At 37.3% G+C, this 15,757-nt stretch overlaps 2 protein-coding genes across 2 annotated transcripts; both read right to left on the bottom strand.

The window, feature by feature from the left end:
• Positions 1–1,009: 1,009 nt before the first annotated feature.
• LOC131166980 (probable leucine-rich repeat receptor-like protein kinase IMK3) lies at positions 1,010–4,410 on the bottom strand. The gene is made up of 2 exons (XM_058125686.1): positions 1,956–4,410; positions 1,010–1,860 (listed from the first exon to the last, which is right to left on the bottom strand). Exons 1-2 carry the CDS (start codon positions 3,952–3,954, stop codon positions 1,229–1,231), a joined length of 2,631 nt encoding a protein of 876 aa, XP_057981669.1. The 5' UTR covers positions 3,955–4,410; the 3' UTR covers positions 1,010–1,228.
• Positions 4,411–8,861: 4,451 nt separating this feature from the next.
• LOC131166979 (PRA1 family protein B3-like) lies at positions 8,862–13,126 on the bottom strand. The gene is made up of 2 exons (XM_058125685.1): positions 12,274–13,126; positions 8,862–9,066 (listed from the first exon to the last, which is right to left on the bottom strand). The coding sequence occupies exon 1, from the start codon at positions 12,948–12,950 to the stop codon at positions 12,288–12,290; it is 663 nt and encodes a 220-aa protein (XP_057981668.1). The 5' UTR covers positions 12,951–13,126; the 3' UTR covers positions 8,862–9,066; positions 12,274–12,287.
• Positions 13,127–15,757: the final 2,631 nt, after the last annotated feature.

Here is a 15,757-nt window from a genome sequence, read left to right as displayed (position 1 = left end):
GTTAGCATTGAGAGACATACAATTTAAAGTGAAACATGTTTACAAGGAGGTGAATAAAAGTGCAGATTTCTTTGTCAAATAAGGTGAATATGATATTTCTCGATCATATAGTTTTCAGGATGATCTTCCTTAGTAAGTCAGGGGAATGATTCGATTGGGTTTGTTGGGTTTTCCTTCTTTGCGCTCATGATGTTTTATTTTCTGGAGTTTTGTTTGTTTTCCACTTTTAGTGGTTTAGTTCTTAGTTTTTTTGTTTGGTTGCTGGTCTTTGGTTTTTTGGTTTGGTTTATGTTGGCTAAGTTAGTTTTAGGGTTTTGGAGTTTGCTTTTGTTGTCCCAAAGTCTCAAGCTTGGAACCACGGTATTCCTCCGTCATAAGTGAAGGGTTTTCTAATAAAGTTAGGAGATGCTGCCCTCTTTTACCCAAACAAAAAAAAAAAAAAGGTACAGGCTAACTAATTTATTCTGTTGAAAATTGTAATTTTGTTAATTTATATATATATATATATATATAAATATTTTTTTAGCATAAAATCTATACTGTTTAAGAACTAGTTTCAATTTGATTTGCTAGATATTGGTCCAAAACATTGATTAACAAAGGTTCAATTAATCATTGAAACAAGTTTAATTTTCAACTAGTTCATAAAATAATTATTTATAATTAAGATTTGTTACATTATTTAGAGGGCCAATTATACATGTGGGATCTAAAAGGATGTCTACGGTGTTAAATATTTTTTTTTTCTTTTAAGAAATGGTTATAGTTTTTTTTTTTAACAAGCCTCAATACCACTTTTAAATAATTTTTATCAATTTAATGTAGGATATCTTCTCATCGTCATTCCCAGTAAATCATAATTAAATTCACAAATACAATTAAATCACAGCCATCTTTAACATGGCAATACAATGAATTCACAGACATCTTCAACATGACATTATAGACTACAATTTGTAGTACCTTAATTGTTGTAATAATGAAAATCTATATAGAAGTAACGTATATATTTTTCTGTTAAGAACATGTTCTGATGAGATTTTAGTTTTGGCGAACTGAAGTTTCTGGAAATGGTTTTGAAAATTTTTCAGGCAACAAAAACAAATTTTATTTACAGACACTAACGAGAAAAAAATCCCCTTAAACATAAAAAATTATGAATGAAAGAATATATTAGCCTCTCTTCCTGGAACAAACAACCAACCGCCCCAAGTTCTCCATCTCCTTCTTAATCACTCGTTGAAGGGGCTTCAACTCCGGCTCCGGCTCTGGGCGGGTCATCACTGGTACTGGCAGCCATCTCCGGTCTAAACTCTTCTAGCAGCTGAAGAACCTGCTGGACCTCCGGTCGTGCCGATGGCGATGGATCAACACAATGCAATGCCAATTTCAAAGTGTTTAGAAGATCATCAACAATTGCAGGTGCATCCTTCATCAACTCTACATCAAAAACCTCATTTGTCCATTCCTCTTTTACAATGGATGCAACCCACTGAGGCAAATCCACACCATTCATGGCCTCCCCTGGAGATTTCCCAGTTAGGAGCTCCAGTATAATAACCCCAAGACTGTACACATCAGTCTTTGTGTTGGCTTTCTTGAGCTTTGAAAGCTCTGGTGCGCGGTAACCTAGTGCTGCTGCGGTGGCAATTACATTAGAATTGGCTGCAGTAGTCATCAGCCGGGCAAGGCCGAAATCGGCAATTTTGGCATTGGTTTGCTCATCAAGCAGGATATTGGTCGAAGTAAGGTTCCCGTGGATTATATTCTCATGGGTGTGGAGGTAGAAGAGACCGCACGTTATGCCTCGAGCAATGTTCTTCCTAGTCGGCCAATCAATGTGGTTTTCGGGTCCCCTAGCTGCAGCCAAATAGAGCAGAAATTATTAGTCTTTTTTTAAGCAATTGTCTAGAAAGCAAGAAAATGAAGAGCTAAGTAGGTGGAGGACTACACACCATGGAGGAAAGTTGCAAGGCTGCCTTTGGGCATGTAATCAAACACAAGAAGCTTCTCTCCTTTGGGTCCTATGTAATAAGCTCTCAGGGCCAAAAGATTTGGGTGTCTGATTTTCCCAAGCACGCTGACTTCAGTTTCAAATTCCCTCTGGTTTTTGGTGATCTTCTCTCTTAATCTCTTGACTGCAACTTGGTTCCCATCCTCCAATGTTGCCTTATACACAGTCCCATAAGTGCTCTTCCCCATAATTTCAGCTGTTGCACACAAGAGATCATCTGCTGTAAAAACCATTGGCCCATCAAAATGGACTAGTTTGCCTCCAGCTTCGCCGGATTCAACATCGCCTCCAACGGGCAGAGTCCCCTTCTCAGCCCTCCCAGTGCCGCCAGCCCTTCCTGCAGCTTCCCCATTTTTGGACTTTGATGCAACCCTCTTCCTGATTAAGCAACCAAGCAAAAGACAGCATACTAGAAGCAAAACCAGCAGGAGGGCCCCAGCAGCAATGAGAACTTTGTCTTTGGTACTTAGCTTATGCCGCCGATGGGATTTTGTTTTCTCTGTAGATGGAGCTGGAGCTGGACCCGGTGTAGCCTGAGAAGGAGCCAGAGAAGGACATGAACTAGAATCGCTATACCCACATAGCTCGAGATTCCCTGCGAAAGAACTCGAATTGAATTTTCGGGCGAGACGAATAGGGACAGAACCCGAGAGGTTATTGTAAGAAACATTTAAGGAGTTGAGATTTAGAATGTCGGCAAGAGAAGATGGGATTTCTCCGCTGAAATTGTTGCGAGACAAATCGAGTTGAGTGAGTGAGGACAAGTTCCCAATGGTCGCGGGAATGCGGCCGTTGAATTGGTTTCTCCTTAAGTTGAGAACTGATAGCTTCTTCAGTTTGTCCAGGTCTTCCGGGATTTGGTTACCTATTTGATTGCTCTCCAGATTCAGGACAACAAGAGAGGATAGATTAGACATACTGATTGGAAGGCTTCCGTTGATTGCATTACTTGAAAAATCAATTGTTCTAAGCTTAGAAAGCCTCCACAATTCGTCTGGTATGGCTCCTGTGATCTGGTTATGGCTCAGGGATAACTCTTCAAGCTTGCTTAACATGCTTAAAGAAGCAGGAATGCTTCCAGTGAAGGAGTTATGATCAAGGGCTAGTGACTGAAGTTGAAAAGATCCATCTTTTGCTGTTCCACTGCCACCCCAGGAGTCTGGGACAGAACCTGAGAGGTTATTGTATTGGAGAGCAAGGAAGATGAAGGAAGAAGAGTGAGTAAGACTAACCGGGAGGGAACCGGACAAGGAATTGAAGCTCAGATTGAGCCTGTAAAGTTTAGTAGAGTTTGCGAGATTGCCCGGGATTGCTCCTGTGAGCGAATTATTACTGAGGTCAAGAGTCTGAAGCAGGGGACATGAACCAAGTGAAGGTGGGATGGAACCCGAAAGTCGATTGTTGAAGAGCTGAATGCCTCTGAGGTTAGGGAGAAGACTCAGTGTTAGTGGGATCGAACCGCCAATGAGATTGTCATGGAGGCTAAGCTTCCGGAGCGCTTGAAGCTGCCCAATCTTATCGGAGATTCGGCCCATCAATCCCTTCCATGGAAGCTGGATTACAATAACTTGCCCCTGAGCACACTTGATTCCAACCCAACCACCAGAACAGGCTCCATAGCCACTGTCGTTCCAGCCTCGCAAGAACCCTTTAGGATCGATTAAGCCTTGTTTGAAGGCTTGCAGTGCTTGAAAATCCGCTTGGGTAACAATAACCCCATCCCACGCCTGACCTGAGACCGGACGAATCACAGAAACTAGCAACTGAAGAAACAACAAAAACTCAGAAATCCGAAATGAGTCATTTCCAAAGGAGCCACTCTTCTTCTTCCCCTCCCATTTCTCCTTCCTCCTATTCGAGTTGCTTGTCAGAAAGTGAAAAATCTGTAAAGGGTCTACGTTACATCCACTGAAGAAGTGAATTGTATTCTCCATGAACATAGACCGAGTAGCTAAAAAATTGTTCGAAGAACAAGAAGAAGAAAGCAGACACCCTTTGTGAGGAATTTTCCTTTTTTTTTTTTCTTTTTCAATACACACAATTGAAATGTGGTTTAATTCAGATGATTTGAAATGTCAAGAAATGGTTTTGTAGTGAGGGAGGGGAGCTGAAACTGGAAGTGGGCTTCCTGTGACGGAGCACGTGACCATCTGCCTTCCTCTCTGAGAGAGAGAGAGAGAGAGAGAGAGAGAGAGAGAGAGAGAGGAATCTTTCTTTGTATTGGATGCGGAGCAATAAAACGGGAGAAAGATGGGAGGGAGACAGTGTGTCAGGGGCCATATGTGGTGTGTGCAGAGCAGAGGCTCTTCTTCTCACGCAGGGGCAGTGCCTAACGGCTAGTTTTTAAAGAGGTTCTTCAATTGCCCGTGGGTGGGACTCAATAACAATTAGAAACCAGTTTTTTTTTTTTAGAAGGAAATTAAGCTTCGTCTTTTAATAACCCAACCGCTCCTCCAACGGCTCTCTCCTCCAAACGCGACAGGCGTACTGCTACAATTAAATGGATGGTGAAAAGACCGTAGTAGCCCTGGGATCGGATCTAGGGCTTCCTGCGGGTGGTCAGCCACAGAGCCAAGGACGTGGCTTTTTAGGGTTGTACAGTACCAGGTTTAAATACAAAGACTCCGCACACACTTTGAATGGTTCATCATAGAAGTGGAATAAAGTACTGCATGTGTTCTAATTAAAGTTTGAGCCTACTTTATTGCCACATCATCCTTCTTTTTCTTTTATTTTTTGAGTGACAGGTCAGCTCATAACAAACCTACCTTATTAATTGTTGCCACTTAAAACCTAACATGTAGGTCTCTTAAGTATGACATTAAATTTGACATGGACTCCTCTTCCTTGATTGCACACTAATTTCTAATTTTCTAGGCATAAAGATATTAGACTTTTCAGATTTTACTTTGAACATTTGGACTAATTTTAAAATTTTAAAATTTGCATTGCGTTTTTAAAATTTGTTCGTGAAATTTTATTCAATTAAATAGGTTTCAAAGGTCAACTAAGCAATTTATTCTATTAAAATTAAAATCAATCCTGATTAAAATTAAGACGAAAATTGTATAAGATAACTATAAAGTCAACCCGTATTTTATGGATTAGAATGTTGGGTAATTAAGAAAGAATATGTATAACAACAACAATAAAATCAAGTCTTAGTCCCACTAAATGGGGCCGGTTATATGAATCATTTTTCGTCAATTTATACGATCATAGATTATTTCTTTTGATAGATTTAAAGATATTAAATACTTACTCACTATCTCCTCCCAAATTATTTTAAGTTTACCCCTACCCCTTCTATTACCCTCCACGATAACTAAATCATTTTTTTTTTTTTTTGATTACGTACCGGGTATCCACGTGTCCGTTTTGCGGTCCACGTGACTAATCCCGCGTCCCTTAAAGTTGACCCCACAACTCCAAAGGGAGGGTAAATTCAGGAGTTCAGGGGTGGAAACGAGCCCCGGAGGGTTTGAACACCTGACCTCGTGAGAGACACTCCCGCAATCCGCACTATCACCTGAACCACACCCTGTGGGTAACTAAATCATTCTTTCTTACAAGTACACTATGTGGCTTACGTTGTAAGTGTTCATACCATCTGAGTCATCATTCCCTTATTTTATTTTCTATAGGAGCTACACCTTAAGAAAAAATATGTATAAAAATAAAAATTGTCGAAATGTGAATATTAAGGTGAATGAGTGGTATAATACTAAAAGGTAAATTAAGGAATAAATGATAAACTACGCATTCAAACTACTTATCTTGATCCCATACTTCCTTTATTAAAATAGTATTATTATATTTGTTTGTGAGGGATCAAACTATTTATTGGGATGCCATGCTCCCTTCATTAAAATAGTATTATAAATGTTTGCGAAGTCTAGTGAAATGGGGAGACAAAGTGAATGTGAGGAGTGGTGTTGGTGGTCGCATTCAAATGCATGAATAAATGGCTGCTGTTTGGTTTATGTTGGTTAAGTTTAGTTTTAGAGTCTTGAAATTTGCTTTTATTATCCCAAAATCTCAAAATTGTAACAATGGTTTTCCTCCGCCATAAGTGAAGGGTTTTCTAATAAAGTTAAGAGGTGCTGTCCTCTTTTACCAAAAAAAAAAAACAAAAAACTAATAAATGGCTGCTTTTGTTGCCCCTTCTATTTCATCTATAGTAACATAGGATTCAAAGTCATCAAAGTAAAGCAGATCAGCAGTCACAAAATTATGTCATTCCAACTTTTGAATTTGAATTCATGTGAATTTAAATGAAACCGACATAAATTTATATTATGTTTTAATCCAAATAATGAATTTTAAACTTAAAATTTAAAGTTAAAGTTGGTGATGAGTTTTCGTTCTGCTAGCACCGTGCTTTGTAATCACCTTGCCCTGACTGTTTTGCCTCAACTGCTTGAGCATCTACAGAAAGGCAAACCCATAGGCCATAAAGGCCACGACCAAGATCAGTCACGATGATACGTGACAGGATCCTGCTTGGTAGGTTCATTAAGTGAGGTCCGCCCCCTAAATATTTCCTTAGGCTGCTAACTCGAGCATCGGTTAGGAGTGATGATCTTCGCCATGTGATTCTTTTCACGTTTACTCCTCTCTTGACCCTCTCCTAAACATCTTGCAGATTCGCATACCTGATGATTGTCCTCGAAGTGGGTGGAGAAATTGCGAAGTCAACCTTTGATGCTCCGTTTGTCCTTGCCCTTAAAACTCCCTGCAATCCATGCCAACCTCTCATTTCATGTCATACGATAAAAACAGGCATGGTGGATTATCACCAGAAGTCTCCTCTCAATCAGATCTGGTTCAAAATAAAAATAGGAAGGTGAAAAGCAATGACTGTTAGAAAAGGAAGTGGCAAGGCTCATTAACACACTTGACCTGTTTGGGTCTCCTTCCCCCACTATGTGGGCAACCACCCACACATGTGATCACATCCAATTTATTGCCGGAGATTCAAGTCCCTTTTATCACATGTCTATGCTGTCACAGGGCAGGGTCTATTAAGTGACAGCAGAACATCTTCATTATGTTCCTCGAATTCGCACTGTACCCACCTCTCATTTCCACAAAGAACCCCCCGGGCATAAAACATTAAATCATTCAGACATCAATGCCATATCCTTCTCCTGCAACTGACGTGCAACTAAAACCTTAACATCTATCATTCCATTAGGTCTTTCTAAGAGTTTGGCCTAAAAAGCTAGACCATGAATAATCTGAGACTGAAATGATAAAAACTAATGCCCCAGTTGATGGTTGTGCCTGATAAACAGTGGAGTATGCTTCTGCCGGTCCAAAGGTGGATAACACCCCCCCCCCCCCCCCCCTGGGGCTCCGATCCCATTAAAAAAAAATTATCTCTGACGAAGAATCAACCCTCATATAAAAGCCATCCAGCAAGCATATTCATCAATGGGTGCCCCACATATTCAAATTCTTCCAAATTCTCACTTCAAAGAACCTTAAATCCAAACTAAAAAATCTTCAATATTTAAAACCACATTAGAGCTACAAACAAGAACTTCAGCATCACAATGGAAGGATCAACCAAAAATATTTGTGTATAAAAATTATACACTCCTATTTTACATGGAGCTCATAGCTGACTGAAAACTCAAATCAATTGCTCAACCTATGTCCGGGAAACACCATACATTGGTGACTGATACTGAGCTTTTGACCAGCAAAAGAATTAGTTGAGGCCCAAGAAATCACAATCATGCCACCTGTCTCTTATTGTATATAGAATAAAAACACCCAGGATATCAAAGAAAGCCATGCTACCAAAACTCTCTGCAGAAAAGAAGAAAAAAATATGAAAGTGGAAGAAAAATAATTCAGTTCTTGACCAAATCAATGGATGAAGCACAATCTTGGAAAATCCAGGCATTTCTCTCCAGCCAAAGTGCCCACATAACTACAAAAACTACAGACCGCCACAATATTCTCACATTCTTTTGCCTCCCAAAGCCTCTAAAACCAATCAACAAGAATGCCTCCAAAGAATGAGGACAAACCCAACACTATCACCAAAAACTTAAGCTATAGCACAATGAAGAAATAAATGAGCAAGACCCTCACTACTAGCATAACAAACCCAACACTATCACAACAGACCAAAAACTTAAGCCACAGCGCAATGAAGAAATAGATGAGCATGACCCTTTACATTTCAAAAAATTTTAGCTTTCCACACTCAATTAGTAAAAAGGAATGAATGAGAAGACCAGTTAAAATGAGAATAAAAGATTTCCAAGAGACAACGCCACAAGTATCCGAACATCAAATCCTAACATCCCCACAATGGCCAAAATTGATTATTCTCCATGTCCTTGTTCGATCTACTTCAAAAAACAGTATTATGGGGGAAGCTGAGGAGCCACACATATCATAGTTGCAACTTGCAAGAGGTGAAAAGTGACATGATATCATAATTTGAGTTACTCATGGCATATTTATTTGGTGTTTTAATAATTTGGGCTTGCTTTAATTTTGCTAATGTTTGTTTTGTTTTCTTCAGCATGTGGCCATCTACAATGCCCCCAAAAGAAGCATCCTAATAGGCTTCCCATATGACGAGCAGATGATGAACCATGGGCCCAAGCCCTATTCTTGGGTTTGTTTTAACTTCATTAATTTAGTTAGGATTGGACTGGTTTAAGTGCTACAGCTGGTTATTGAACAATTAGTTCTGACTGACTGACTACAGAACTTTAAGTTGCCTCTCTCTCTCTCTCTCTCTCTCTCTGTAACGACCTCAAAATTCTTATCATTTTTCATCATCTTCTTTTTAAAAAATATTTATATACAATAAACATTCCTATGCAGCGGAAACATAAAGCATATCACTATTATAACATAACTGTACAATACCAGAATCCAGTATATACAGATCATATCCATACAAAGTAAACCCCTCTATCCCCATCTTTTCCAAAAATACAAATTCGTCAAAAACTCACCCAAAACCCAGGGTGATCTAAATACCCTCTATCCACGAGCCTGATCTGCTCGCCCAACTGTCTCACCTGAAAAATGGTAATGTAATGGAGTAAGTCGACGCTCAGCAAGTGGAAATATGCTATCACTAGTGTGTGGCAACTAAGTTAAGTATGCTTTTAAAATAATAACTGATCTGTAATGCAATAAACAACCTGTAAATCATATCTTTCAAACATATCTTTCCTTCTTAATTTAAAGTACACTGTATCATCTGTATTTTTCTACTTTTCATACTGATAATATATCATACTATACTCATCACATAATGTAAAACTGTAAATATATATATAACTGTGCTTTTATCCCTGGGACTCTGTACGTCATGATTGGACCCCTCATGACAGGGTTGTGCGGCTCGTAGGCGGGACTCTATCTGGTCGGCCCTCCAGATAAGTCATCATACTCTACACTATCTCAGTCTGGCCAAACTGCATCCTCTCCTAAGTTCGGGACTGGCTACTACCTAGTCAAACCGGCCCTCTCAACCCAGTGTACTGGGGAGCTGCATACTCTCCAAGCGCGGTTGACGGTACCCACATACTATCTGAGATATGTGATTGCACTCTATCTATATCTAGCAACGGTACCGTACTCTGTAATCTGTATCTGTCTGTGTATCTTTTCTCAGGGATCTGATACTATATACATATATACTCTTTTACTGTTTTCATCATATTTTCAAAATTACCATAACTCTATCTTTTTGTACTATAAATACTGTATCTCTGTGTACTGTATCTGTAGCATCTTGATGCTACCTCTGTATATCTATCCATGTAGTCTATATATGTACTCTGTCTGTATGTTCTGTATGTTATGGTAATAGGAAAACGTGGCATGTTATAACACTGTATATATATATATATATATATATATATATATATATATATATATACTGTTCTGAGTATCTGTATACATGTATATGGATGTATGTATATATCTGTTTCATGAAACCATTCATATAAAAGCTGTATAAGCATGTACATTTCTCTGTGAATATAAATCTATATCTGTATATTCTATGTAAACTCATATACTGGAAAAACTATGTAAATTGTATGTACTGTCAATAACTGTATATTCAGTATAATATGATACATAACAAAACTATATAAATTCTTTATCTCATGAAAATCTACTCAAACCACACAAGCATTTAACCCATATTCTGTATAAACTGTATAATAAATTGATATGAATATACGTTTATAAATTCTCTAATAACTTTATAAAAATTCCTAACATAGCATATTTCCCTTACCTAAACTTTGAAAAGTCCCTATAAAAATCTGGCTCTATACCCGCAGGATTCCTAACTCAATATCCTGAAAACACAATGTCTCAGAACAAAACATCAGTATTTCTTAGTTTACATCATTTCTTATAACTGCCATAAAGTCAAAAACTCAATAAAAGACCTTACTCTAAATTTAGGATGAAATCAAACTTCGTTTTCTCGACGATCCGCTCCGGCAAACTTGCAGAGAATTCCACCAGGAGCGTCGTGGTAGCTTCGGATCGTCGATCCGGCGACTGGTGGGACCGGAAACGAAGAGAGAAGGGAGAGAGAGAGAGGAGAGAGACTTCTTAAAATGAAATAATTCCCGGATTCCGCTTACATATAAACTAGGGGATTTCGTCGACGAGACCCTGTATTCGTCGACGAGTCCTTCACAAATTTCGTCGACGAGACCCTATATTCGTCAACGAAATTCAGGCTGTCTCAGAACCTTTCTCGGTATTTTCTCGTCGACGAAGTCCTGTGTTCGTCGACGAAATTTTGAAGATCTTCATCGATAAGACCCTATATTCGTCGACGAAGTCTACGGTCTCCTTCTGTTTCTGTATCTATTTTCCTCTCTCTTTATTAATATTTGAATATCGATATCTTCTGGGTCGTTACACTCTCTGCAACATCAATAGATTGCCCACTTATAAAAGAAAGACTCGGGGTAGGGAAGAAAAGTAACAAGCAAACAAATCTGGCCACTGAAATATAAGGTGAGGATACAGTGATGCATTCCTCTTCTTAAACCATCAGTTCTGCAATAGAAACCCAAAATCAGCATTAATTTAATGATTCCAACCAAGTTTCAAAGCCTTAGCACAACCACTATGCACCCATTCCCTTTAACTAGAAGAAGTCAGATTACAATGCGCATTTGCTATGGCATTCACCCAGAAATCAACAGTAGGCTCCTTGAAAAAACACACAAAATTGAATTTTAGCTTATCTGAAAAGCCTTTTGCTGCAGAGTTCAACTCATCTCAAAAACATAAAATCTGCCGGATCCATCATCAATATGTTATCCAAATGTTTCCCACCCCTACAACAAACAACAATAGCTACGAGACTTGAACTTAAGTCCCACCAGGGTCGGCTAAGTGAATCCTCTTTCACCATTATGCACAAAATCTAAGACAATTTTCCAAGAAATATGAGAGCCGTCAAATCCTTATTTAATATTTCAATCCAAGTTATTCTACATCTTTCCTTATATCAAATATCATCTTCTCCAAGAAATATGAGAGCTGTCTAATCCTTATTTACTGTTTCAGCCCAAGTTATTCTAGGTCTATCCTTATATCATATTTCATCTTTAAAAAGGTTTGATTGTTTTTGAGGAATAGCCACTATTTTCCAGGTAAATTAATTATCTGCAGATCAAACACATTTCATGTTAAAGGAGGCCTATTTTCATCTCCTTTGTTTTTCCCTTAAGAGGTTCTTATTGTCACACATCATTTTGAAGAAGGCAAATCCCTATGGAATGGCAGGGCCATTGATTGTAAAACCAGATGAAAACTTGAAGTATGTTATACCAGACAGATTTCTTGAATTCACATTAAAGTCGCACCTTAAAACCACATTCTTTATTGCAGAACAAGCATGCAAAATCTCCACATTAAGAAAGAAGAAGAACAATGGAAAGAAAAAATAAAAAATTCCCACCAAGATGTAGACAAATCTTCAGAAATATCAAGATAATGCTTTTTTTCATTGGATCAATAAGAAATCAATAGCTTGTATAAAGAACATGTGATCAAACTAGATCCGTCAGGCACAAAGTTACAGTACACGATCAAACCAAACAGATCTTAAATTGCAGGGTTCCAGATCCATTCTACATACAAACAAAGTCTAACCAACAATTGCCGCTACAAAATTCAATACGCTCCTACCAAAGACCATACAGAAAATGATCAGTAAAACGACGATCAATCAGGTTTACCCTAACCGTCCTCCTCAAACACGAGCGGCAACCGCAGGAGCTACAGCGGCAGCGGCAGCGGCGGACGAGGCGGCACCGCCGAGAAATGAGAGGAATCCGGCGTTCACCGGCTCCTGGTCGTCGAGAAACAGATCCTCAGGAACCCTAAACGCGCCGTGCGCACACACAATACCCAATCCGATCATCAGTGCAGATATGAGAAGCGATCCGACGGTGGTGAGGAAGATCACGATGACGGTGAGAAGGGTCAAGACGCCTAGGGTTTCGCGATCACTGAAGGTGCGGCCGAGGATGACCAAGGGCTGATCCGAGGGGCGGAAAAGGTAGAGGAAGAACCAGGCGGCGAGGAGGCAGAGGAGGACGAGGAGAGAGAAGGGATGGGAGAGGAGAGAGAGAGCGAGGACGAGGGCGAGGAGGGTGAGGTAGTTGACGCGGAAGTAGGAGAAGTTCTTGCGGATGCGGGAGGCGGCTTCGGAGAGGGAGTCGGGGCGGGCCATGGATGTGCGATCGAGGAGCTCGGACCAGGGTCGGCGCTGGGAGAAGCCGTGGCGGATGGAGGAAGAGAAGCGGGAGAGGAAGGCGCGGAACGCGGGGGTGGCGATTGGCGGCTGGCTGGGGGCGGCGCCACCACCAGATTGGGGTGTGGAGATGGGGAGAGCCGTGGGAGGAGAAGCCATTGATTTGATTTGGGAGGTGGCGGTGGTGGCTTCCGAGGGGGTTGGACGGAGACGGTGGGTGGGGGGGCAGCGGTGGGAAGGGGAATACGAGCGGTGCGGGCTCGTAGCTGTGAAGGCCTCCCTCGTGCCTAGGAGAAGACCCTATGGCAGAAATATGAGGCCTCCAATGCAATTTCTAATGTGGCCTTCTTCAGATTTATGGTTAGTTTGGGGAGTGGCTGGTGGTTTCTAACTAATTACAACGGTTAAAATTTGAGATAAAAGTCTCATTTTTGAATTTAGAAAAAAAAAGGTTTTTGAAAAGGAAAATCAAAATTACTTTATGTTTAAATTAAAATTTAAATCAAAATAAAATTAAATTGATCTTTTATTAATGACTCAACATAAAATTACAATTGAAGATTTTTCATCAATTTTCAAAATAACTTTTAAATAAATATTTATTTTCTCTTCTCGTATCTTCTTTTTAAATGAATATATATTTTTTCATAATACAATTATAGCGTGATATTATTAATAATTAGGGACTTATAATAACATTATTATCATGATAATCACGTAATATAATCTTATAAAATATTAATTTAATGAATATTTTGCAATAAAAATAAAAATAAAAATAAACCAAATTAAATGTTTATTATTGTTGAAACACACATGCTTGTGCACATGTATATTGCTATTTATAGTGATGCTTTGTTGAAATATCATATATGAGACAAATTTTGGTTAATAAATTACAATTTTTTATTTTTGAAATGTGAATACAATTGATTTTGATTCCTTAATTGTACCAAACAACATCAATAGGAATTATTCAATAATTTGACTCAAATTTCATGCATTATCTAAACACCTTAATAGAATAAACATTTTAACTTGTCTTCGGTACAAATGATTTTGAATTCTAACTTATTTTATTTTAATTGTGATTCTAAATAATTAAATGTCGCCAAAATGAAGATTACCCTAGAGTTTTTTTTTTTTGGTAAAAAATTCTCAAAATAAAATTTTCTCAACCTTTTCACATGCAAATAAAATTTTCAATTTTGATAAACCATTACATCCGTGTATGGTTATATTTTATCCTACATGTATGAAGAAGTGGTACTAGAGCATCATCCACATAACACCTAAGGGCATGTTTAATTTTTTATTCAAAGAATTATTAAATGTCACGTACCGAACCTGGTAAGGTCTGAAGTGTCATTACATTAAAAGTTTAACTTATTTTAAAAATTTCCAAGATTCATAATAAAAAGATAAAAAATAAAGAATCTTTTAATTGTTCACGACAATTTTTATTTTTCATTTCTAATTTCAAAATAATTACAAAAAGACACCTTATTCTCTAATTTTTTAGAATTTATATTAAATAAAAAATCTAAAAAACAATATAACTATTTAGAAATTTAGAAATGAAAAATAAAACTATTTTTTGCAAGTAAAATGTGTCAATTTTTAAAATTTATTTTCTATTTTTTATATAAAATTACATATAACTAAGAGTGTCTTTGGTGTCACCTATATCTTTTGTTTTCTATTTTCTATTTGTTTGTATGTTGAAGAAACATATTATAAAAATATATTTCTTTACACTGTTAGTTTTCTATTCTATCGTCGGTTTTCAACTGTTTTAAAAAAAAATTACAAATTAAAATTTATGATTTTATCTAGTTCTTGCAAGTTGATGCCAAAATACTTTAATATCTAGGATAATTTTTTTTTCAATTAAATTATTCATTTTATATCAATTTTTAATGAAAATAAAAATAAAAATGATTGTATAAATTCAAAATATAATTAAAATAAAAATATCCCTAAATTTAAAAAAATTTAAATAAAAACAATAAAATCTATTGAAAACATTTTATATATTTTTCAATGGTGATGTACAATAAGCTGTTCTTATATAGTAGATTTTAAAATATCAAGTAAAATAAATAAATATAATAACTTTTATTTTATTATAATATTTAAATTTTGTATCATTTTATAATTTTATTATTTTAATCATGTTTTTAGTTTTCTTTTGATTTAAGGATAAAAATGAACATTCGTTCAATTAAGTTTTTAATTTATTTTAATTATTAAAAAAATAACTAAACTTGCTAGTTTTGGATTTTCAATTTTCCTTTCATACTTTTTTGACACTGATACCAAACAATCCCAAAAATAAATTGACATTTTTTTATTTTTGTAAATTCCTTTAAAAGAACTAAAAATAAAGAAAAAATTGTTTTCCACAGGCGGCTCTTAACTTTTCTCCCGGCCGCATTTTCATATTAGAAATGGCTTTTTTTTTTTTTTTTGGGGAGGGTGGGTGGGGGCGCGAATGCTTGATTTCGTACGGCACAACAGTCCAAGCAAGTTGAGTGGAAATAGGGAATCAGGCTCGCTCAAAATGTTAGATGCCAGAAGAAGACAGTATTGGCTCCATGCATGATGCCGCGCTGCCTTCAGCTGTTCAGCAGTCGGATTATTTTGTGCCAAAAGTACAACGGGGGAACATATAACTAAGCATGAATTGCGAGGGCAGTTCATTGGCATCCCCATATGACGAGCGATTTCATTTAATGTAACATTAGTCGACCAAAAAATATTCCTAAATTTAAAGATTAACGGAAAGATATTTCAAAGCTTGAATTCCTCAATGACTTTTAATAGTTTTTTTTTTTTCTTTTTCTAACAGCACACACTTATATTGCATTTAAAAACATGAATTTCAATTCTTAAATTTAAATTTAGATAAATTTCAATACAAGTTTATATTATATTTTATCCAAATTCAATACAACTATGAATGT

The sequence above is a fragment of the Malania oleifera genome, chromosome 10, assembly GCF_029873635.1.
Source record: "Malania oleifera isolate guangnan ecotype guangnan chromosome 10, ASM2987363v1, whole genome shotgun sequence".
NCBI lineage: Eukaryota > Viridiplantae > Streptophyta > Magnoliopsida > Santalales > Ximeniaceae > Malania > Malania oleifera.
Note: the sequence above shows the minus strand (reverse complement) of the source record. Positions and strands in the feature narration are given on the sequence as shown.

Bases quoted from the DNA above. Each gene is read 5' to 3' on its own strand.
- LOC131166980 (XM_058125686.1), bottom strand. From the start codon at position 3,954: ATGTTCATGGAGAATACAATTCACTTCTTCAGTGGATGTAACGTAGAC. The intron at 1,861-1,955 runs GTGTGTAGTCCT...ATTTGGCTGCAG, and splicing joins CCTTGCAACTTTCCTCCATG to CTAGGGGACCCGAAAACCAC.
- LOC131166979 (XM_058125685.1), bottom strand. From the start codon at position 12,950: ATGGCTTCTCCTCCCACGGCTCTCCCCATCTCCACACCCCAATCTGGT.